The sequence below is a fragment of the Salmo trutta genome, chromosome 8 (assembly GCF_901001165.1).
Source record: "Salmo trutta chromosome 8, fSalTru1.1, whole genome shotgun sequence".
Lineage (NCBI taxonomy): Eukaryota > Metazoa > Chordata > Actinopteri > Salmoniformes > Salmonidae > Salmo > Salmo trutta.
The window spans coordinates 14,460,167-14,485,469 of NC_042964.1; the positions used below are offsets into that span (position 1 = coordinate 14,460,167).

At 43.1% G+C, this 25,303-nt stretch overlaps 1 protein-coding gene across 30 annotated transcripts in view; it reads right to left on the bottom strand.

Annotated features, from left to right (window-relative positions):
- LOC115198257 (receptor-type tyrosine-protein phosphatase delta) overlaps positions 1-25,303 on the bottom strand; it is a 641,938-nt gene that overhangs the window by 24,805 nt on the left and 591,830 nt on the right. For 16 of the 30 annotated variants that reach the window (XM_029760069.1, XM_029760085.1, XM_029760081.1 and 13 more), the window contains 7 exons: positions 25,159-25,271; positions 23,056-23,097; positions 22,405-22,502; positions 16,523-16,646; positions 8,143-8,318; positions 4,386-4,505; positions 3,920-4,074 (listed from right to left, as the gene is read on the bottom strand). In XM_029760069.1, the coding sequence (XP_029615929.1) occupies positions 3,920-4,074; positions 4,386-4,505; positions 8,143-8,318; positions 16,523-16,646; positions 22,405-22,502; positions 23,056-23,097; positions 25,159-25,271 (828 nt within the window). The remainder of the gene's footprint in view (positions 1-3,919; positions 4,075-4,385; positions 4,506-8,142; positions 8,319-16,522; positions 16,647-22,404; positions 22,503-23,055; positions 23,098-25,158; positions 25,272-25,303) is intronic. The other 14 variants (XM_029760096.1, XM_029760088.1, XM_029760086.1 and 11 more) reach the window with 1 other exon arrangement.

Here is a 25,303-nt window from a genome sequence, read left to right on the forward strand (position 1 = left end):
AGGAGTCCCATAGGGCGGCACACAATTGGCCCAGCGTCGTCCGGGTTTGGCCGGTGTAGGCCGTCATTGTAAATAAGAATTTGTTCTTAACATGTTGGGGCTAGGGGGCAGTATTTGCACGGCTGGATAAAAAACGTACCCGATTTAAACTGGTTACTACTCTTGCCTAGAAACGAGAATATGCATATAATTAGTAGGTTTGGATAGAAAACACTCTAAAGTTTCTAAAACTGTTTGAATGGTGTCTGTGAGTATAACAGAACTCATATGGCAGGCCAAAACCTGAGAAGGTTCCATACAGGAAGTGCCCTGTCTGACAATTTGTTGTCCTTCTGTTGCATCTCTATCGAAAAGACATCATCTCTGCTGTAACGTGACATTTTCTAAGGCTTCCATTGGCTCTCAGAAGGCGCCAGAAAGTGTAATGGGGTGTCTGCTGTCTCTGGGCAAAGAACAGCAGGAGAATTTGTGAGTGGTCAGCCTGGGGACAGTGACACTGGAGATGCGCGTTCATGAGAATTCAAAAAAAAATTCTTTCAGCCTTTGAATGAATACAATGTCGCCCGGTTGGAATATTATCGCTATTTTACGAGAAAAATAGCATTAAAATAGATTTTAAACAGCGTTTGACATGCTTCGAAGTACGGTAATGGAATATTTTGAATTGTTTTTGTCACGAAATGCGCTCGCGCGTCCCCCTTCGGATAGTGACCTGAACGCACGAACAAAACGGAGATATTTGAATATAACTATGGATTATTTGGAACCAAAACAACATTTGTTGTTGAAGTAGAAGTCCTGGGAGTGCATTCTGACGAAGAACATCAAAGGTAATCCAATTTTTCTAATAGTAATTCTGAGTTTGGTGAGCCCCAAACTTGGTGGGTGTCAAAATAGCTAGCCGTGATGGCCGGGCTATGTACTCAGAATATTGCAAAATGTGCTTTCGCCGAAAAGCTATTTTAAAATCTGACACCGCGATTGCATAAAGGAGTTCTGTATTTATAATTCTTAAAATAATTGTTATGTATTTTGTGAACGTTAATCATGAGTAATTTAGTAAATTCACCGGAAGTTTGCGGTGGGTATGCTAGTTCTGAACATCACATGCTAATGTAAAAAGCTGGTTTTTGATATAAAAATGAACTTGATTGAACAAAACATGCATGTATTGTATAACATAATGTCCTAGGAGTGTCATCTGATGAAGATCATCAAAGGTTAGTGCTGCATTTAGCTGTGGTTTTGGTTTTTGTGACATATATGCTTGCTTTGAAAATGGCTGTGTGATTATTTTTGGCAGGGTACTCTCCTGACATAATCTAATGTTTTGCTTTCGCTGTAAAGCCTTTTTGAAATCGGACAATGTGGTTAGATTAATGAGAGTCTTGTCTTTAAAATGGTGTAAAATAGTCATATGTTTGAGAAATTGAAGTTATAGCATTTTTGAGGTATTTGTATTTCGCGCCACGCGATTCCACTGGCTGTTGACTACAGGTTAACTGACTTGCCAATTAAATAAAGGTTAATATATATATATATATATCCTAAAATATAAGGGTGTGTGTCCCAATAATATCTATTTTATTTTGAAGTGTGCACTCATTTACTACTTCACACAAAAAGCAGTGGATTAGTGGCTAGTGGAGGTATTTTTTAAATTAGGGGGGGAAATCATATTTTCAAAATGGTGGTCTGACAAAGCATTGGGGGATCTGGGATTGTGCGAGACACTTCCATAAGGATTTGAAGATCTGCACTCTCTTTATCTGATGCAGTGGCAAGGAATTAAAAACCCCATCTGCAGAGTGACATTAATTCCTGCATTCTGCTTCGCCGTAAAAAGTTGGGATTTTTCAATTTATACTGATTCTGCGACTAGGTCTAATTAACTCCAGCATGTGGTCATTAAAATTATTTGGTAATCCCCTTTTTTTGTCTTTTTTTCCCCGACATAAATTTGTATCTTCTCACTCGCTCTATTTCAGTTCCATTTCCTATGTCCTCCTCTCTCTGCCTTTATCTCTCTCTCTCTCTCTTTCTCTCTCTGCCTTTATCTCTCTCTCTCTCTGCCTTTATCTCTCTCTCTCTCTGCCTTTATCTCTCTCTCTCTCTCTCTCTGCCTTTATCTCTCTCTCTCTCTCTCTCTGCCTTTATCTCTCTCTCTCTGCCTTTATCTCTCTCTCTCTCTCTCTGCCTTTATCTCTCTCTCTCTGCCTTTATCTCTCTCTCTCTGCCTTTATCTCTCTCTCTCTGCCTTTATCTCTCTCTCTCTCTCTCTGCCTTTATCTCTCTCTCTCTCTCTCTGCCTTTATCTCTCTCTCTCTCTCTCTCTCTGCCTTTATCTCTCTCTCTCTCTCTCTCTCTTTATCTCTCTCTCTCTCTCTGCCTTTATCTCTCTCTCTCTCTCTCTGCCTTTATCTCTCTCTCTCTGCCTTTATCTATCTCTCTCTCTGCCTCTCTCCCTCTCTCTGCCTCTCTCTCTCTGCCTCTCTCCCTCTCTCCCTCTCTGCCTCTCTCTCTCTGCCTCTCTCTCTCCTCTCTCTCTCTCTGCCTCTCTCTCTCTGCCTCTCTCTCTCTCTCTCTGCCTTTCTCTCTCTCTCTCTCTGCCTTTCTCTCTCTCTCTCTCTGCCTTTCTCTCTCTCTCTATCTCTCTCTCTGCCTTTCTCTCTCTCTCTCTCTCTCTCTCTCTCTGCCTTTCCTCTCTCTCTCTCTCTCTCTCTCTCTCTCTCTCTCTCTCTCTCTCTCTGCCTTTCTCTCTCTCTCTCTCTGCCTTTCTCTCTCTCTCTCTCTCTCTCTCTGCCTTTCTCTCTCTGCCTTTCTCTCTCTCTCTCTCTCTCTGCCTTTCTCTCTCTCTCTCTCTCTCTCTCTGCCTTTCTCTCTCTGCCTTTCTCTCTCTCTCTCTCTGCCTTTCTCTCTCTCTCTCTGCCTTTCTCTCTCTCTCTCTCTCTGCCTTTCTCTCTCTCTCTCTCTCTCTGCCTTTCTCTCTCTCCTCTCTCTCTCTCTGCCTTTCTCTCTCTCTCTCTCTCTCTCTCTGCCTTTCTCTCTCTCTCTCTCTCTCTGCCTTTCTCTCTCTCTCTCTCTGCCTTTCTCTCTCTCTCTCTCTGCCTTTCTCTCTCTCTCTCTGCCTTTCTCTCTCTCTCTCTCTGCCTTTCTCTCTCTCTCTCTGCCTTTCTCTCTCTCTCTGCCTTTCTCTCTCTCTCTCTGCCTTTCTCTCTCTCTCTCTCTCTCTGCCTTTATCTCTCTCTCTCTGCCTTCATCTCTCTCTCTCTCTCTCTCTGCCTTTATCTCTCTCTCTCTCTCTCTCTCTCTCTCTCCCCGACACGCATTCACACACACTGCAGAGCCTCCTACAGTATAAATCCCCAGTCTGAGGAGATGCAGACGGCTGCATTCCCGGCTCTTTTTTGTCTGGAGTTTGGTCCTCCTTCTCATTCGGGGTGTGAAATAAGTGCTTTAGTGTTTTGTAATAACCCCAGGGATAAGCTGGATGATCGTGGACCTCTGATGCCGGCATGTTAGTGTGGGGAGGACAGGTTTGTGTGTGTATTTGTGTGTGTGTGTGCAGAAGGGATGTTTAAGTTTCGCCAAGGGCACTGACATCGGTAATTCTTACTCTGTTGTAGTAAATACCTTTAAATCAAGAAGAAAAAAGAAACATCGGGTAAAGCTAGAAGGAGGACTCCCTCTGGCTCTCAGTCGATGATATGCAGCTCATGTCATCTAGTCTTGTCATTCCTCCTACCCTCCTCTTTTTATGCTCTCTCTTCCTTGTCTCTTTCTCTCTCCCTGTGTCTTTATCTACACCTGTGATTCAGTGAACAGCGCTTGAATGACGAGTAACCTTGTCTGAGACCAGAAGTCCTTAGCTCAGCAGGCTAACATAGCCTATGATTGCAAAATCAGGAGCCTTGCTTACCTGCAATGTACCACCATCGGCCCTGCGTCTGGGGGGTTACAGGCTTTGACCCGTCTGAGGAAGGCCAGGAACGGAGTGGGGTGCTCGGGTACCCCGTGGTCCGGCCAGGCCGTGAACTGGAACTGCCTCACCTCTCTTTTCTCACTGGAGCCATTCTGATAGACAGAGGAAAAGTCCGTCAATAATACTTCAATGCCTTTAGTGGACAGGAGGTGTGGTCCAGTTTTTTTTGTTGATTTTTATAACATCTCAAAGACGCTGCACCAATGATGTCAGGGGAATAGAGTAAAGCTACTGGCCCGTGGCTATGGTTCTCAGTTTAACTAAGTTTAATAGACTTCACTGAACAAGGAAATGGTTGGACTGTGTTAGTTCTCTGAGTTCTTGGTACAGACCGGAATTTGGTGTCTGACTTCCGGGTGAAATAAAGTTAACGGTTAAATTAATAATAAGACATAAAACGTACTTTATAAAGCGCAAATGTCCTGACGCAGTATGTGGCCAGCTCCACCGTGTCCAACAGTGTCACCTGGATGAGGCCGTATGTCTCCGTCCCTCTCGTGGGCCAGTACTGGTCACATTTCACCTGAAATTCAGAGAAAATTAGTGGTTTGGTCAAAACTTTGAACAACTCCAGGTTCCAACAAATAGAGGCATGATGTAACTACTTTGTTTGAAGAATGTTTATTTGACAATGTGTTCTATATTTTCAGTGTACAGAAAGTTAAACTTAGAGGGTCTGTGCCCCCCTCAGTTTCAATGGGCAGGACTCCCCCCTGCTACACATCCCTAACAACAGTAGGACAAAGTTCTGATCTGATCCTCAATGCTCCATTTCTGTCCTCTGAACGACTGTCTTGCGATAGAACTTTACGGACCCTAATAGACATAATTGACGCATGCTCATCCAGCTTCATGAAGGAAAGTCGAGGCGAGGCAAAGAGCGGAGCGAGGCTGCTGAGTCTTTCCTACGCTGCCGTGCTGACTTGTGTGATTTCACAGTGGAGGAGAACAGGCCCAGCTAAGACGTTCCACTCAAGCCCGACTGTGCTATTTATTAGCCTGACAGGTTCTATAATTACAATCTTAACTGCAGTTTTCCAATCACATTACAGGCAAACGTTTATTATGGTTATAGCATTTTTGTTGTCCAGCAAACAGGCAATAAAACACAACCTCCATTACAGTATTGTCGTTTCGCTGCAAAAGGGAAGCACGGTGAACTCGAGTCTTCATGCAGATGCCTTACCTCATACACTATACTACCCCCATCTTACATACAGTGGAAGGTAATATACTGCTGCTGAAACTCAACTGAGAATAGATCATTTTTATTATCAGTGTATAATCAACAGAAAAGATGTCTCGAAACCCTCTTACGTGGTGCAGTAAGGATACACAATTTCAATAATCTAAGATTATATAAGATTATACAAAATTTTTAATATACATTTCCACAACTTTAGGAAAGTATTTGGGATGAGAACAACCAAGTAAAAAATACACTACATGACCAAGAGTATGTGGACACCTACTCGTCGAACATTCCAAAATCATTGGTACAAGATGTTGGTACATTTCTGCGGGGACTTGCTTCCATTCAGCCATAAGACCGATAGTGAGGTCGGGCACTGATGTTGGGCGATTAGGCCTGTCAGTGTATGCTGTAGCATTAAGATTTCCCTTCACTGGAACTGAGGGGCCTAGCCCGAACCATAAAAAACAGCCCCAGACAATTATTCCTTCTCCACCAAACTTTACAGTTGGCACTATGCATAGGGCAGGTAGCGTTCTCCTGGCATCCACCAAACCCAGATTCTTCCGTCGGACTGCCAGATGGTGAAGTGCGATTCATCACTCCAGAGAACGCGTTTCCACTGTTCCAGAGTCCAATGGTGGCGAGCTTTACACCACTCCAGACGACGCTTGGCATTACGCATGGTGATCTTAGGCTTGTGTGCGGCTGCTCAGCCATGGAAATCCATTTCATGAAGCTCCTGATGAACAGTTCTTGTGCTTATGTTGCTTCCAGAGGCAGTTTGGAACTCGGTAGTGAGTGTTGCAACTGAGGACAGGACTTGGCGCCCCATTCTGTCAGCTTGTGTGGCCTACCACTTCGCGGCTGAGCCGTTGTTGCTCCTAGAAATTTCCCCTTCACAATAACAGCACTTACAGTTGACTGGGACAGCTCTAGCAGGGCAAATATTTGATGAACTGACTTGTTGGAAAGGTGGCATCCTATGACAGTGCCACGTTGAAAGTCACTGAATTCTTCAAATAAGACCATTCTACTGCCAATGCTTGTCTATGGAGATTGCATGGCTGTGTAATCCATTTTATACACCTGTCAGCAATTGGTGTGGCTGAAATAGACAAATCCACTAATTTGAAGGGGTGTCCACATACGTTTGTATATATAGCGTATGAGAGCATCTGCTCCGAGTCAATGTCCATCCTTGGGATACGGGCAATATACCGAGAGAGCTTCAGTTACATTTACATTTTAGTCATTTAGCAGATGCTCTTATCCGGAGCGACTTACAGTAGTGAATACATACATTTCATTTCATGCATTTTTCTTTTTTTTCCAAAGGATGTTAGCTACACAATGAAGCATATTAAATAATCAAAATGCTGTCAAACAAGCTGCTAAAGCTTGACATAGTTCTACAAGGCAGCTTTTGTATGTATTCACAACAGACAACTAGAACCAGACATCAAAACATGCACTCGGGTCTACAATATAGGCTAGCGAATAGTGAAAGCAATCCACTCACAAAATCTATTCATTGAGTTCTACCAGGTAATACAGTGAAATGTCAGGTAGAATACATTGAATTGTTCTCCTCTTGAGAGACCTTGGTAAACAAGTTCATTCAGATCTTTAGAGAAGGAATAGTGTGTAAGTAGCGACCTTGCAACTTGTGGAGACCATGCAGTCTTTGTTTCTTTGTGATTTCAAACATACATAAGAGACCTTGCAGTGTCAGACATAAGTGTGTCTTTCAACCTTGAAAGAGTGAAAAGTGCTGTGTGCTTGGTTCTTGTGCCGAGTGACTGACATTTAGCATTAGCGACAAATTCAGCTATAGCTTAAAGGGGCAATCTGCCGTTCAAACCTTCATTGCAGTATTGTCGTTTAGCAGTTCAGACAATAACTAAGCGGTCACCCCACAACTATTTTGGTAAATAGCTTAGGGACGGGGCTGTAACCACACAGGTAACCACTCTCAAATTCATAGACAGAGCACTGACTATCCATACAAAATTATAGTTTTAACCATGTTTTTTAGGCTCTACAGTGTTTGTTTACAATTACATTGTTTACAAAGAAAGGAGCAAAACCAGCTAATATTTTGTGTTCTGCCGGGGTACGACTATTGAACTAAGCTTATGAGGCATGTAATTGTTTAATTCTTCAACAATCAATGAGTATGTATTAGTAATTTCAAAGTTTAAAAAAAATTGATGTAGCAACTGCAGATTGTCCCTTTAAAGCAGTGTTGCTGGCTAGCCTAGTGGCCATGCGACTAACTACAATAACGGTATAGCAGCACTAATATGAAAAATAACAAAAGGAAAACTCATGTTGTTTTGGCAAAGAAAGGAGTGAGTGACATCCACTGGCAACAGAATGCAAGATGTCTTGCCTTAGAATAGAAATATGAGGGCATCTGAAGGAACATGACACAAAATACACAAAGAAATAGGAACACAGAATGAAAGGAAGAATGGGCAGGTCAAAGAAAATGTTAAGGCAGGGAATTTGCATCACAGAAGAAAATGGAGGAGCCATGAGGAGTCATGAGTTAAGGTATAATGTTGCCGTTTCAATAAAGATTGGACGTAAACAATGGAAAACAGGCACATTGAATTGTACCTATTTTGCATCTGACAAGTATATCTGGAATCTCTAATTATATTCCGGTATACTTGCTTTACAGACCATGTACACTGATATTAAAATATAGACGCCTGAGGTAGAACATACAACAATGGCATAGTTACACATTTCAGTGCCTGACTTTTTCTAGTTTACAAATCCAATAATATAACAGAGAATTACTAAATGTTGTTTCTTCGACTATGACTAATGTCAGGGTAGAATAACGTGGATCTGTGCAATAGACCTAGACCTCTGCTAAAGACACATTCTACTCAAAGCATGACAATCAAATGAACAATAATAGATCCCATAGGGCTGATCCCAAATCTGTGCTTACCCTGGATCTCTCCTCCAGCTTGGTCATCATGACGATGTTGGCACTCCGCTGTTCCCAGATCATCCTCCAGAAGTCGCCAAACGTCTCAGGCAGCGAGCCCTGCGTGGCAATGTACGCATTCTGCTTCCTGTAGCCGTCAATGTAGTTGGAGTTGATGTAATCACTTCCAGGGATACCTTGGAAAGAGGAGGGAAAGAGATTAGAATGGATGATGATGTGTGTGTGTGTGTGTGTGTGTGTGTGTGTGTGTGGTCTGTGTGTGGAGAGTGATTAACCTTGGTTGTACGACACACAGGGAAAACCCAATGAGCGACACAAAACAGTGGATTTAGCTTCAGAGGGATCAATAATGTTAGTCCATCCACTAGCAGGTGCTGTGAAAGTCCCACTATGGTAGTGCTTAGAGGTTTAGACTCCTGCTAGTCCGACTCAATACCTTCAGTTGATTTGACAATAAACAACACTTAATCCTGACTGAGTTCTTTCAAACTAAAAGGACACAACTCCAGTTTTCTTACTCAGGCACTACCCAGGCAAACAGTCTATACTGTGTTTTTCGTTTAATCTTTGCCATTGTGTGCCTTTTGTGTCATCTATCCACACAAAATGGCGGCCTACTTGTTGAATCACTGTGTCAATTGTTATCTTACTCTTGAACGTAACGATGATTCCAAAAAGAGCATTTTCGCTATCTACCGTGAACTTGAAAGATAGAGTTTGGCTTTGAAAAACGCCTTCTCCCCACCTCTCTCCTCAACCTCACAGAGAGAAAAACAAACAACAAAACCTCCTACTCTCCTCTTTTTTCACCGCTTGCTAAATGAAAGCGCCGTGGTCTTTTCCAATCCGGGAAGAGGAGAAGATGGAGCTGACAGTTAGTCAATGCTTCGGGACTGGCAGTTGAGGGCCCGGTGCACACATGGACTACGAAGATAAGTCTCATCTGCATGGGCGCCACGTTTCCACAGTCAACCCACCCACGCTCCAGCTCTCCTCCCTTCCCCTTTTCTCCCAGGTAACTTATTTAGTCCAACCAAAAAAAGAGAATGTGAGCTCTTTCAAACCCCAACATTTCTTACTCTTCTTTTTTTTCTCTTCCTCCCTTCCTTTTCTCTCCTAAACCCTTTAGTACAGCTGTTGCCTGGCTGTATAGTTCCATGATGGACAAGGGATAAAGACAATTAAGCCCTCAGCTTTCAAAATGGAAGGGATGGGCAGGGAAAAAGAGACACTATCATGATTTAATGAAAACAAGAGTGTCTGGACGCATTTTTGCTAAATGGTTTCTTGGAAGACAGTCGAAGTGTCACTCATGATTTGTGGAGAACGCAACCATCTGCTTGCAACACTTTCAATATCGTTATCAAGAAAGAAACACAACTAATAATATGGTGCAGATATTAAAACTTGGCAAATGATCGAAGAATCACATACAAAATTGGCAGCTTGTCTTAAAACTGTCTGAAAGTGCCATGTGTGTTAGGAATTTTAATGGTTTTCCATTTATTTTGGCATAATCCACAATGAAGTAGCTTTTGGAAAAAGTTCTCTTTCAGAGTACTAGGTTGGCCTGTAACCCCAGGCAAGAGGTCATGAGTCCATAAATGATGTGAGCTAGACCTTTAAAAAGGTTAACATTCACAAGGCCGCAGGGCCAGACGGATTACCAGGATGCGAACTCAGAGCATGAACTGACCAGCTGGCAAGTGTTTTCACTGACATTTTCAACCTCTCCCTGACCCAGTCTGTAATACCTACATATTTCAAGCAGACCACCATAGTCCCTGTGCCCAAAAATTGCTCCCGAGTGGTACAGTGGTCTAAGACACTGCATCTCAGCGCAAGAGGCGTCACTGCAGTTCCTGGTTTGAATCCAGGCTGCATCACATCTGGCCGTGATTGGGAGTACCATAGGGTGGCGCACAATTGGTCCAGCATCGTCCGGGTTTGGCCGAGGTAGGTCGGCATTGTAAATAAGAATTTGTTCTTAACTGACTTGCCTAGTTAAATAAAGGTTAAATGAAATAAAAAATTATCAAAAAATGTCAAGGTAACCTGTCTAAATGACTATCACCTGTAGCACTCACATCAGTAGCCAAGAAATGCTTTGAAAGGCTGGCCATGGCTCACATCAACCTCATCTTCATCACAGACATCCTGGACTCCAACAGATCCACAGATTACGCGATCTCTATTGCACTCCAGACTGCCCTTTCCCACTTGGACAAAAGGAACACATACGTGAGAATGCTGTTCACTGACTACAGCTCAGCGTTCAACACCATTGTGCCATCCAAGCTCACCACTAAGCTTAGGATCCTGGGATTAAACACCTCCCTCTGCAACTGGATCCTGGACTTCCTGAAGGGTCGCCCCAAGGTGGTGAAGCTAGGCAACAACACATCCGCCATGCTGACCCTCAACACAGGGGCTCCTCAGGGGTGCGTGCATAGTCCCCTGCTGTACTCCCTATTTACCCACGACTGCATGGCTGCGCATGACTCCCACACCATCAATAAGTATGCAGACAACATGATGGTTGTAGGAATGATCACCGACGACGATGAGACTGCCTACAGGGAGGAGTTCAGAGATCTGTCAGTGTGGTGCCAGGATAACAACCTACGGTACATCACTGGGGGCCGAGCTCACTTCCATTCAGGACCTCTATACCAGGCGGTGTCAGAGAAAGGCCCTAAAAAGAGATAAAGACTCTAGCCACCCAAGTCAACAGCAAGTGGTAGCGATTCACCAAGTCTGGAACCAACAGGACCCTGAACAGCTTCTACACTCAAGCTATAAACAGCTTCTACCCTCAAGTTAGGAAAGCAAAGGCTGGCTTTTTCAAACAGAAATTTGTATCCTGTAGCTCTAACTCCAAAAAGTTCTGGGACACTGGAAAGTACATGGAGAATAAGAGCACCTCCTCCCAGCTGCCCACTGCACTGAGGCTAGGAAACACTGTCACCACCGATAATCGAGAATTTCAATAAGCATTTCTCTACGGCTGGCCATGCTTTCCTCCTGGCTACCCCAACCCCGGCCAACAGCTCCGCACCTCCCGCAGCTACTTGCCCAAGCCTCCCCAGCTTCTCCTTCACCCAAATCCAGATGGCAGATGTTCTGAAAGAGCTGCAAAACCTGGACCCATACAAATCAGCTGGGCTAGACAATCTGGACCTTCTCTTTCTAAAATGATCCGCCGTCATTGTTACAAACCCTATTAACAGTCTGTTCAATCTCTCTTTCGTATCGTCCGAGAACCCTAAAGATTGGAAAGCTGCCGCGGTCATCCCCCTCTTCAAAGGGAGTGACACTCTAGACCCAAACTGTTACAGACCTATATCCATCCTGCCCTGCCTTTCTAAAGTCTTTGAAATCCAAGTTAATAAACAGATCACTGACCATTTCGAATCCCACCGTACCTTCTCGGCTGTGCAATCCGGTTTCCGAGCTGGTCACGGGTGTAACTCAGCCACGCTCAAGGTACTAAACGACATCATAACCGGCATCGATAAAAGACAGTATTGTGGAGCCGTCTTCATCGACCTGGCCATGGCTTTCGACTCTGTCAATCACCGTATTCTTATCGGCAGACTCAACAGCCTTGGTTTCTCAAATGACTGCCTCGCCTGGTTCACCAACTACTTCTCAGATAGAGTTCAGTGTGTCAAATCAGAGGGCCTGTTGTCCGGACCTCTGGCAGTCTCTATGGGGGTACCACAGGGTTAAATTCCCAGGCCAACTGTTTTCTGTGTATATATCAACGATGTCGCTCTTGCTGCGGGTGATTCCCTGATCCACCTCTATGCAGACGACACCATTCTGTATACATCTGGCCCTTCTTTAGACACTGTGCTAACAAACCTCTAAATGAGCTTCAATGCCATACAACATTCCTTCAGTGGCCTCAAACTGCTCTTAAATGCTAGTAAAACTAAATGCATGCTTTTCAACTGATCGCTGCCCGCACGACTAGCATCACTACTCTGGACAGTTCTGACTTAGAATATGTGGACAACTACAAATACCTAGGTCTCTGTCTAGACTGTAAACTCTCCTTCCAGACTCATATTAAACATCTCCAATCCAAAATTAAATCTAGAATCGGCTTCCTATTTCGCAACAAAGCCTCCTTCACTCACACCGCCAAACATACCCTCGTAAAACTGACTATCCTATCGATCCTCGACTTCGGCGATGTCATTTACAAAATAGCCTCCAACACTCTACTCAGCAAAAAGGATGCAGTCTATCACAGTGCCATCCATTTTGTCACCAAAGCCCCATATACCACCCACCACTGCGACCTGTATGCTCTCGTCGGCTGGCCCTCGCTACATATTCGTCGCCAGACCCACTGGATCCAGGTCATCTATAAGTCTTTGCTAGGTAAAGCCCCGCCTTATCTCAGCTCACTGGTTACAATAACAACACCCACCCGTAGCACGCGCTCCAGCAGGTATATCTCACTGGTCATCCCCAAAGCCAACACCTTCTCTGCTGCCAATGACTGGAATGAATTGCAGAAATTGCTGAAGTAACTCCCTCAGTAACTTTAAACATCAGATATCTGAGCAGCTAACCGATCGCTGCAGCTGTACACAGCCCATCTGTAAATAGCCCATCCAATCGACCTACCTCATCCCCATATTGTTTTTAAATTTACTTTTTTGCTCTTTTGCACACCAGTATTTCTACTTGCACATCATCATCTGCACATCTATCACTTCAGTGTTAATTTGCTAAATTGTAATTACTTCGCTACTATGGCCTATTTATTGCCTTACCTCCTCATGCCAATTTGCACACACAGTATATACACTTTTTTTCTATTGTGTTATTGACTGTACATTTGTTTATTCCATGTGTAACTCTGTGTTGTTGTTTGTGTCGCACTGCTTTGCTTTATCTTGGCCAGGTCGCAGTTGTAAATGAGAACTTGTTCTCAACTGGCATACCTGGTTAAATACAGTGAGGGAAAAAAGTATTTGATCCTCTGCTGATTTTGTACGTTTGCCCACTGACAAAGAATTGTTCAGTCTATAATTTAAATGGTAGGTTTATTTGAACAGTGAGAGACAGAATAACAACAAAAAAATCCAGAAAAACGCATGTCAAAAATGTTATAAATTGATTTGCATTTTAATGAGGGAAATAAGTATTTGACCCCCTATCAATCAGAAAGATTTCTGGCTCCCAGGTGTCTTTTATAAAAGACACCTGTCCACAGAAGCAATCAGATTCCAAACTCTCCACCATGGCCAAGACCAAAGAGCTCTCCAAGGATGTCAGGGACAAGATTGTAGACCTACACAAGGCTGGAATGGGCTACAAGACCATCGCCAAGCAGCTTGGTGAGAAGGTGACAACAGTTGGTGAGATTATTCGCAAATGGAAGAAACACAAAAGAACTGTCAATCTCCCTCGGCCTGGGGCTCCATGCAAGATCTCACCTCGTGGAGTTGCAATGATCATGAGAACGGTAAGAAATCAGCCCAGAACTACACGGGAGGATCTTGTCAATGATCTCAAGGCAGCTGGGACCATAGTCACCAAGAAAACAATTGGTAACACACTACGCCGTGAAGGACTGAAATCCTGCAGCGCCTGCAAGGTCCCCCTGCTCAAGAAAGCACATATACATGCCCGTCTGAAGTTTGCCAATGAACATCTGAATGATTCAGAGGACAACTGGGTGAAAGTGTTGTGGTCAGATGAGACCAAAATGGAGCTCTTTGGCATCAACTCAACTTGCCGTGTTTGGAGGAGGAATGCTGCCTATGACCCCAAGAACACCATCCCCACCGTCAAACATCGAGGTGGAAACATTATGCTTTGGGGGTGTTTTTCTGCTAAGGGGACAGGACAACTTCACCGCATCAAAGGGACAATGGACGGGGCCATGTACCGTCAAATCTTGGGTGAGAACCTCCTTCCCTCAGCCAGGGCATTGAAAATGGGTCGTGGATGGGTATTCCAGCATGACAATGACCCAAAACACACGGCCAAGGCAACAAAGGAGTGGCTCAAGAAGAAGCACATTAAGGTCCTGGAGTGGCCTAGCCAGTCTCCAGACCTTAATCCCATAGAAAAGTTGCCAAACGTCAGCCTCAAAACCTTAATGACTTGGAGAAGATCTGCAGAGAGGAGTGGGACAAATCCCTCCTGAGATGTGTGCAAACCTGGTGGCCAACTACAAGAAACGTCTGCCCTCTGTGATCGCCAACAAGGGTTTTGCCACCAAGTACTAAGTCATGTTTTGCAGAGGGGTCAAATACTTATTTACCTCATTAAAATGCAAATCAATTTATAACATTTTTGACATGCGTTTTTATGGATTTTTTGGTTGTTATTCTGTCTCTCACTGTTCAAATAAACCTACCATTAAAATTATAGACTGATCATTTCTTTGCCAGTGGGCAAATGTACAAAATCAGCAGGGGATCAAATACTTTTTTCCCCTCACTGTAAAGGTGAAATAAAAAAATAAAAAAATAAATAAGACTGGTCAACAGTAAGTTAAATAGTTATCTGCATTGACCCTTTTTGAACTAATCTCTTTTGACTCATCATATACCCTGATGTTACTGTTTATTATCTATCCCATTGCCTAGTCACTTTATTTATGTATATGTACATATCTACCTCAATTACCTTGTTCCCCTGCACATCGACTCGGTACTGGTACACGTGTATATAGCCAAGTTATCGTTACTCATTGTGTATTTATTCCTCATGTTATTATAAAAGAATATAAATATACGCTATTTCTAATTTCTTTCTCTCTGCATTGTTAGAAAAGGCCCGTAAGTAAGCATTTCACTGTTAGTCTACACCTGTTATTTACGAAGCATGTGACAAATAACATTTGCTGAGTTTGCTTCTCTCTGCTGCTACATCATCAACCTGCCGTCACAATTTCAATAATTGGAGAATAACCGGTATACCTGGACTTTAAAAGCTCCTTGATCAAGCACTGAAAACCGTGATTATGTTGTGTTTTCCCACTTTTAGCTGCACTGACCTTTTGAGAAAGGGCTGGCCAGTGACTCAAGTTGGTCCACTTTGAACTGCGTCTCAACAGAGTTAAGAATAGAGTCCAGGGACAGCTTTGAAGCAGAGTACAGTGGAAAACTGACTACACAGATGTCTGCTTACATAATGTGTATTCATCTGGTGAGGAATGTCAAAATGAAAGGAGACATTTTGATGGATGGTTTGGAGTTGAAAGTGGGAGGAAGACACAAAGGTTGGCTAACTAAATGAAAGTCCTGTGGAAGCGTACAAATTACTTAATGAAGTGGTACTCATGTCTTACGGCACACAACAACAACAACATGATGTGGACATGATTAATGACTATGATAAGTCAACAGATGATGCTGAACATGTGTTGTGACTGTTTATGACATCTGTTATGACATTATCATGACATTGTTATGTGGGCCTGTAAGGACCGAGGGGTCAAGTTAAGTGTCACCCAATTCCCCTCTAGCATAGCCAATGCTAATAGTCTACCATACACTTTACCACACATCAGGGGATTACAAAAGCAGCCGAGGAAAACTTCCTCCATTCCAATCTCGACAGTCAGTCGCTTGCTTGGTGATCTACTTATACAGACAAGCCAAAATAACTCAATCAAAGTAAACAAAGAAGTCCTGGTTGCCAAAGGCTTTGTTCGGAGCTCCGGGGGGGAAGTCCCACAAGCCTGTCTGGCGGAGTAGCGGTTTCCTCCCTCACAAAGGCTTCGATGTGTGTTTATGCCTAGTTAATGGGATCCATCAACACTCTCAGCTGCATGGGCTTTCTGGGAGACTGCAAAGAGACTTTATCTGCTTTCTTCCCATTAGCATCCACTTACTGGGAGAGCAGAAGTCTGTTAATGTTCTTCTTTTGTCTATGGGAAAAATGTCATGGAAATGGATAATTAGACGTGTGTGTGTGCGTGTGTGTGTGCGTGTGTGCGTGAGAGAAGAGAGATGGATTAACTAGCTCTTCAAAAAAAAAAATCGCTGTTAGCTGAAACAAACTACCGATAGAAATATATCATGCAGATATGCCTGAAAGAGTTCAGTTGAGGTCCTTTACAGGTTGAATAAAACATCATGGCTGATAGTCTGAAGACACTTGGGGAAGTGGAGGAAAAGCTAAGAGTGAAAAAAACACTGATGACAACATTCAATATTTATTAAGTAAATCCTCATATAGGAATGTAATGGAAATCTTAAATTGACCTGCAAAACTGGAGCAGTGTATATATGATTTCATAGATAGCATAACTCAATGTATGCTAATACTCCTAGGGGACAGAAGACAGTGGTATGGAAGTGGACTTACTCGACAGCCATTTCAAGCCAAGGGGAGAGCTGCTTACCGTCAATAGCTGATAGCAGGACTCTGGAGTGGTCATATGCTATCACGTTAGCATATCTGTTCTTTGGTTTGTTGACTTCCAGGTTGGAGTGTTCCCACGTGAACTGCTGCCCGGGGTCGATGGACTGTAAGTAGAGAGATTATATTCATTACTTTCCTTTATCACTTACAGTAGTATATTGTGCTCAATACCACCATTTAGCTCCATCTCCCAGAGAAATACTACAGATTCAAACTAGGATCAATAATAATAATAATTCAGAGGATTAAGAAAAAAAACATTTTATAGTACTGTGTAGATTCATGAGACACATTTAAAGGGATAGTTCACCCAAATTACAACATTTCATATTGGTTTCCTTGCCCTGTAAGTAGCAGGTGGACAAGGTATGACAGCAATCCATGCTTTGGTTTGGTTTACCTGGCCACTGTCTCCAAATATATATTGTTTTGCATTTGTGGCACAAAACCAATGCAAGTCAATATCCCGAATATATGTCATTTTGTAATTTGGGTGAACTATGCCTTCAAGCTTGACGGTATTTACACTCTTCAGGATTATCAGCTTGAAACTCTAGGCCCGCGTTCCACTGCCTTAACTGCAATTTTCCAAAGTGTCCAGGGTTATTTTGGCATGTAGCATGACAGACATTTTGTGTAAGTGACAAGCCATGGTAAATTTAGCCGTCCCAAAGCTGGCTGGTGCATTCTATCGCCATCATTCCATATTATGCGTCCCTACGTATCCAGTGACGCATGCTTACATGCATCCTGTATACTGTACACTGGTCAGACTGGTTCTGAAATGGAGAAGAGGGATAAACTGTACCATAAATACACTGTACATTTCACTTTTCCTGCCCCCGTGTCAGTGTATTTGCCCTCATCATCTAGCGCAGGGTTTTCCAAGCTCGGTCCTGCTGAATTACTCTTTAAAAGTTGGGTGCTTTCACTTGCTAAAGTGAATGGCACAATTAAAACATACTAATACATTCATATTGGGGTACAGCTATTTAATGTGAAATCAGATGAAGGTCATGGTTTTAACTGAGCCTCCTTTTTGTCAGTCTAAACTGAAGGATGGTTGGCGCTGTCTCCAAATGGCACCCTATTCCTTATATAGTGCACTACTATTGATTAGAGCCCTATGGGTCCTAAGGTTTTGCTTATTCAGAATTGTGAGGAAAAAGCACACTTCACAATATTATAGCATTGACCGACCTCAAGTTATTTACTTTTGTAACAAAATGTATTCCGACTCTTCACTGTCTTTTGAAAATAGAATTTTGATAGGCATCTGCCTGCAAGCAATGTTTGGGTTGACAAATGTCTAATTACAGTTGGCAGAGAAGCATACAATGGCTGAACATTGGTCTCAAAAGCACGGAGAGAGAGTACTGTCTTCACGGCATAAATGAAGGGGGGGAAAACATGGAGGAATGTGTTGACTTTCAAATATGCTTTTAGTCAAAGGTCATTCTCTCTCTATTGGCTAGGATACGATAAGAGTCTGCTATTTTAGCCATTCTAGATTAGGTTTTCCACAAAGGCCATGTTTTCTCTCCACCATCCTTGGTCCTTCTATCGGGTTAGTGTTTACGGTACACAGAAGAGCCGTACAGTTGAGTACAACCAAAAGAATCAGCAATCTAATCCTTTTATAGCTCTGTAAAGCCTGGATTGAAAACGATCCCTCAGCGTAAATAAATGGGCTATAAAATGTAATACCACTAGCCATTTGGGAGAAAACACCATGTTGTGAAAGATAGTGTTCCATTTCACATGTCAGAGGAAATATTGGGCTGTGTTCTTTAACGATCGGAGTCTCTAACTTTTAATGTTTCCAGTAAAGGAGTTATGAGCTGGATTATGCTTACTACTAGGAATAAAGGGTATTAGAAGCCAAAGGGCAGACAGAAGGCATAGAGAGGGAAAACTTTTCAAATATTATTTAAAAGCATCCTTCCTTCCTCAATAAATAATAACTGATCTGGCAGTGACATGACATAATTGGTGAAATTAAGCTAGTGGAAATGTTGTTTACACCAATCCAGTCAAGTCAGGTTAGTGATTCCTTTTAAGAAATAAAATAAAAGTGACAAATAATTAAACAGCACCAGTAAAATAACAATAGCGAGGCAATATACAGGGGGTATCGGTACAGAGTCAATGTGTGGGGGCACTGGTTAGTCGAGGTAATATGTACATGTAGGTAGAGTTATTAAAGTGACTATGTATAGATAATAAACAGAGAGTATCAGCAGCATAAAAAGGGGGGGGGGGCAATGCAAATAGTCTGGGTAGCCATTTGATTAACTCTTCAGGAGGCTTATGGCTTGGGGGTAGAAGCTGTTAAGAAGCTTTTTGGACCTAGACTTGGAGCACTGGTACCGCTTGCCATGCAGTAGCAAAGATAATAGTCTATGACAAGGGTGGCTGGAGTCTTTGACAATTTTTAGGGCCTTCCTCTAACCACACCTGGGATAAAGGTCCTGGATGGCAAGAAGCTTGGCCCCAGTGATGTACTGGGCCGTACGCACTACCCTCTGAAGTGCCTTGCGGTCGGAGGCCGAGCAGTTGCCATACCAGGATGTGATGCAACCAGTCAGGATTCTCTCGATGGTGCAGCTGTAGAACCTTTTGCGGATGTGAGGACCTATGCCAAATTTTTTCAGTCTCCGGAGAGTGAACAGGCTTTGTAGTGCCCTCTTGACTTAGGGTTAAGATCATGTGAACATTGTGAGTAAGACCAAATCCCAGCTGTGTGACATTCATTATCTGAATAATTTACACTGTGGGACCAGAATGCAGTGTGAGTCAGTCAGGACAAACTTTTGGCTAAGCTGACGTATTTTCATCCAAATACAGTACCAGTCAAAAGTTTGGACACACCTACTCATTCAAGGATTGTACTTTATTTTTACTATTTTCTATATTGTAGAATAATAGTGAAGACATCAAAACTATGAAACAACACATCAAGTAGTAACCAAAAAAGTGTTAAACAAATCAAAATATATTTTATATTTGAGATTCTTCAAAGTAGTCACCTGGAATGCATTTCAATTAACAGGTGTACCTGGTTAAAAGTGCATTTGTGGAATATCTTTCCTTCTTAATGCATTTGAGCCAATCAAATGTGTTATGACAAGGTAGGGTTGGTATACAGAAGATAGCCCTATTTGGTAAAAGACCAAGTCCATATTATGGCAAGAACAGCTCAAATATGCAAAGAGAAACGACAGTCCATCATTACTTTAAGACACATGAAGGTCAGTCAATGCGGATCATTTCAAGAACTTTGAAGTTTTCTTCAAATGTAGTTGCAAAAACCCTCAAGCGCTATGATGAAACTGGCTCTGATGAGGACCGCCACAGGAAAGGAAGACCCAGAGTTATCTCTGCTGCAGAGGATAAGTTCATTAGAGTTAACTGCAACTCAGATTGCTGTCCAAATAAATGCTTCAAGTAACAGACACATCTCAACATCAACTGTTCAGAGGAGACTACGTGAATCAGGCCTTCATGGTCAAATTGCTGCAAAGAAACCACTACTGAAGGACACCAATAAGAAGAAGAGACTTGCTTGGGCCAAGAAAAACAAGCAATGGACATTAGACCGGTGGAAATCTGTCCATTGGTCTGAAGTCCAAATTGGATATTTTTGGTTCCAACCACCGTTTCTTTGTGAGACGCAGACTAGGTGAACAGATGATCTCTGCATGTGTGGTTCCCACAGTGAAGCATGGAGGAGGAGGTGTGATGGTGCTTTGCTGGTGACACTGTCTGTAATTTATTTAGAATTCAAGGCACACTTAACCAGCATTCTGCAGCAATACGCCATCCCATCTGGTTTGCACTTAGTGGGACAATCATTTGTTTTTCAACAGGACAATGACCCAACACACCTCCAGGCTGTGTAAGGGCTATTTGACCAAGAAGTAGAGTGATGTAGGGCTACATTAGATGACCTGGCCTCCACAATTCCCTGACCTCAACCCAATTGACATGTTTTGGGATGAGTTGGAGCACAGAATGAAGGAAAAGCAGCCAACAAGTGCTCAGCATATGTGGGAAGTCCTTCAAGACTGTTGGAAAAGCATTCCAGGTGAAGCTGGTTGAGAGAATGCCAAGAGTGTACAAAGCTGTCATCAAGGCAAAGGGTGGCTACTTTGAAGAATCTCAAATATAAAATATATTTTGATTTGTTTAACACTTTTTTGGTTACTACATGATTCCATATGTGTTATTTCATAGTTTTGATGTCTTCACTATTATTCTACAATGTATTAATAAAGAAAAACCCTTGAATGAGTAGGTGTGTCCAAACATTTGACTGGTACTGTATGTTGAAACAGTAGGTCGTTACTTTGCTCATTATAAAGAACCCTTGTTTCATTGTGCTCAGAAAATTACTTTTTATTCCTTGTGAAAATATCTGTCTCAGAATTAAAATGCAATGTACTTAAGCTGCAATAATGGTCGGGGGAGCTTGGCAGCCAGCCACATCGTGATCTCATGGTTCGGAGCAGTGGTGGTACAGCCCACTGAGAGAGAGAGATGGAGTGAAAGGGACAGGGAGAGTGAGTTGGAGGCAGAGCCAGAGATTGAGACAAAGGCAGAGACAGAGACAGAGAGAGAACAAGAGGGGAGGGAGAGATAGAGGTCGACTGCAGTTCCATCACACGCATTGCCCCTGAAAGGACCCTGGCGCTCTAGCACAATTCTGCAGCTTCAGTGACATTCAGGCGTACGCAAGTCCATCTATTTAGATTTACTCCCATTGTGTTTCGTACAGAATCCATCTAGCAATGACAAGCGGCGGTGGAAAAACGGGGGAGATTTATTGGGCTTTAAAGGTATTTAATTCCCCATTTGTGAAGTGGCTGCCGAGAGTGATGAGTGTGTGAGGGGTGGGAAAAACCTGGCCACAGTAACTTTACTTTTGGCCCCTGACATTCTGCTCTAATCAATCAAACCCACTAGGCTTCATTGTCTGATGAAATCACAGAAATAAGATTATGTTTTTGTGAACGCACTGAACCGAAGACAACCCCAGCCTCAACTTCCCTTCTCCCTTCCCGGTCGAAGATGAGAGACTTTGGCGAATCCTGGCTGACGAGTCACCTCACCCTGTCTGCGGGCTAATGAGTTTATGGTGCGTTGGTGAGATGCTGACCTTTTCCAAGCTGCGTCCATATTAAATGCCAAAATGATTACTGTTCAGAGATATGGCGGCATGGGGATGACGGTCCTTTCAATCAAGCCTGCTGTCACACACATTTTCACTTTGCATGGGGCAGATTGGAAGGATTGGGGATTTGGGTTTCCCGGGTGTGACCGGTGAACAGGTTCTCCACGGGAAGCCATTTTCATTTTTTTCCCCGTATGCCAGCTGCCATGTGAGGACTGGCTTTGCTAGGGTGTCAGGGCTGTGACACTTTTGTAATGACTGGATTAAAGGGTTCCGGAAAAATAACATTACATGGCGAGACTTGAGGCTTAAATAAACTCCATGACACATTACACAATGAGTGACAATGAGTGACACAATGAGTTTTGAGGGCAGCCAGCCTCTCTCTTGTACACATGAGCCTAAACTGTTAGGGTTGCATATGCTAACAAGCACGTAGATTATTGGAATCATGTTCATGTTTTCACATACACTGTAGCAGGGGTGCATAAGTCAGTCCCAAACAGGACATATAGCATAATCAAATGTCGAAAGCCTTTAATATACCAACCCTTTGTTCTGAATGACAGATGGCATCTTAGTTCATCGAAAAACAGTCATCTTTCTCCGATAACATCTCCAATCTGACATAAATATGTAAACAGGTAGGACACAAACAGATAGGAAACATACTGAAGCCTCATGTTTACCTCGTATTCTTGTGAAAACTTCAGGTTGTCGTTGGCTTTCAATCGCTCCAGATGATCGGCCAGGTCCAAAATGGGGATTGGTGGGTGGTTGGCCATGCCTATCAATCAAACAGACAAGAGGTCAGTCGCCAGGGGTAAGGGGTTGCTACCACAGTTACAACCAGTGAATCATTAGAAAAGCAGCATGTGTGGAAGTGATCGTTGTTAGGCCAGTTTTTCACTCAAAGCAGTGGCATGCTCATAGGAAGATATGACAGGAAAGGAAGCCAATGACAATTAATGAAGCACACTTCACTTCCTGTAACACTTCCTACTGTGAGAGAAGAATGTTATTTACGCCGAAGAGACCGGCGAGAGTTAACATGACGCAAGACACAAACAAATGCACAAACAAACCAAACGACAACGAAACTAATCAAAAAGTTAAGCCGAAATGTTGTCTGCTTTGATTGATGACTGGGGGTGTCATTTTTTTAACTCTGCCTCCTGCGATAGGTGACATGGCAATGAGTAACGTGTGGATTAGATGGGGGTGAGATTGACTACAAGCCTATGTAGAAAGGAGGAATACAGCGGGATGGAAAACAAAACGGAACAAAACAAAAGAGAGAAAAGAAGAATGTGACAAATGCATAAACAAGACCAACTAACTTGACAAATGGAAGTTACTGGGGTAACTAGGGTCACCTGAACCTGCGGAGGAAACGGCGGTATAAATAAAATGTTGCAGACGATTGTAGCAATGTGATGATTATTTTGTTTTAGGGCTAGAAACAGTTGGGGAAGGGGTCTGAAGGAAACTAAAGTTCTACATTGTATCATCTAAAATGTCCCATTGATCAGTTAGTACAGCACACATTGACATGCTAGAAGCTAGCCTACGCCACAATACGTAAATCAGGGGGAAAGAAATTAAAACACTCAACAAAACAGAGCAGAAGAGGCAATTCGAAGACACTGAAGAACCGAGTCAAGCGATCACACAATCCTATAATGAAATCCATTCTGACCATCCGATGTCATACAAAGCCTGCAGGCAGGAAGTTTCACCTTGCATAAAAACTTTAGTGGATTTTACTTTGACAAGGTAGAACTGACATTGTTGAATGTAAATAGTGTTAGCACTTCAGGGTTCGTGACGGCAGTGTCTGCACAAAGGGCTGTCACCGTGTCCCAGATAGCTGAGGTTTCATAATAGCCGGGACACAGGCGCCGTTTTGCCCCCTCTCCCGTCTGAGACAGGTGTCTGTCAGTGGTCTTTTCATCTACACTGATAACACAAGTAGCCATTAGCTAAAGGAAAAAAACGGGGCCTATTTTCTCGTGTGCTCTCACTCGCGCTCTCTCTCTCTCTCCGAGAGGGTGTTTCTATCGGCCACTACCGCTCAAGACTCATTTTTAGCCGCCGGTTGACAATGGAACAATCGTTCGCCGAGTGGCGTCATGCACACATCAAGCGTCCTCAGAATGGAAATGTGCATTGAGGAGCAGCGACGTGCGAGAGGGATGAAAAGAGGGAGGGAGTGAGGGTTGGAAGAGAAACGCGGTATAATGTAGCACCAATCAGCGTTGGAGAGGAAGCTATAAAAGAGGGAGACAAAGATGTTTGGACCTCTCCAGCAAGTCGAGAGACACTTTGAGAGGCTCTTTGGAAAATGAGAAGGGTGTGTGAGACTAATCAAGATGGTTGTAGAGGATTCAGGAATGGTTCCAGAATGGGGAAAGTGTGGAGGTTTAGATCACTCTGAACTTGGCTTCTCAAAGTGGAAACAGAGGGGGAAAAAGGCCCCCTCTTGCCAAGTTTGTAATGGCCAGTAATGGATATAAGGTCATTGAGAGTAGGGGTTTCATAAATATTCATAGTCTTTATAATTTATTCCTCTTTCATACAAGCTGACCAGAAAAATATGGCTATAACATTCCTACATTCTTAGCAGTACCCGAACACCTGTCATACTGCTCTCACTACCAAGTTGAGCGTGTCTCTTCACTCAAAAAAGGTAGCTGGGAGAGAATACATTGGCTCTCCTCTGGACAAATAGACTGTGACGGCCATCTTTTCCCCCTCGGTGACAAAAAGGGTCCCTTGACCAGGCAGCTCAGGCATGACGGATGTTCACCTCGCCGCAGAAGGTCAAAAGGGAGGGGACGTTTGTGTTCACAGCTTGTCACTGGTCCGCTCTTCCCTCCACTGGCCTAATACAGGATGTGATATGGTATTATGACACTGTCATAGTATTGTAGTCTTCAACTCACCTCTAACTCTGACTTCCAACATGCTAAGCTGTCACTCTGAGGAGACTAGTGCTAGCTTGGCAAAGGCCGCACAGACAGATGACTGCCATGAAAGCGTTGGTCTTACACCACATTCTCGAGCATCGCACTCTCTCTCATTTTTGACTCTGTGTTTTTTCTCTGCCACCTGTCCATTTTCCACACTTTGAACATTGACCCCACAGAATGTTCTAGTCACAAGAACTCCGTGAGAAGTGTTGGTTTAGCATTTAGGAGATCACATTCACACAGTCCCCCAATGATAACTAACCTCATTCACAATTTGATAAAATTACATGAATTACATTCTGCTCCTTTAAGTCAGGTAAAGATTAGTAACTACATTAATCTTATTTTGACTTTATTTTGACTTTAAAAAGTAATTGAGTGAATTGGATATTAGAAGCCCTGCAGTGGTTGGTGTTGTTGATGTTTGCTTTCACAATGGGTGAGATGGAAGTGATGGGCGTGAGCCCTTACCAGGCGTTTGGAAGTTCATGCGTCGAAGCTCCACAGGGTCGGTGGGGTTATGAGACAGCATCTCCTTACTGTTGGGCAGACTTCCCTTTCTAGCTTCGGATTCTGCCCTTTTCCTGTGGGGAAAAAAAACATGTAAAACATCAAT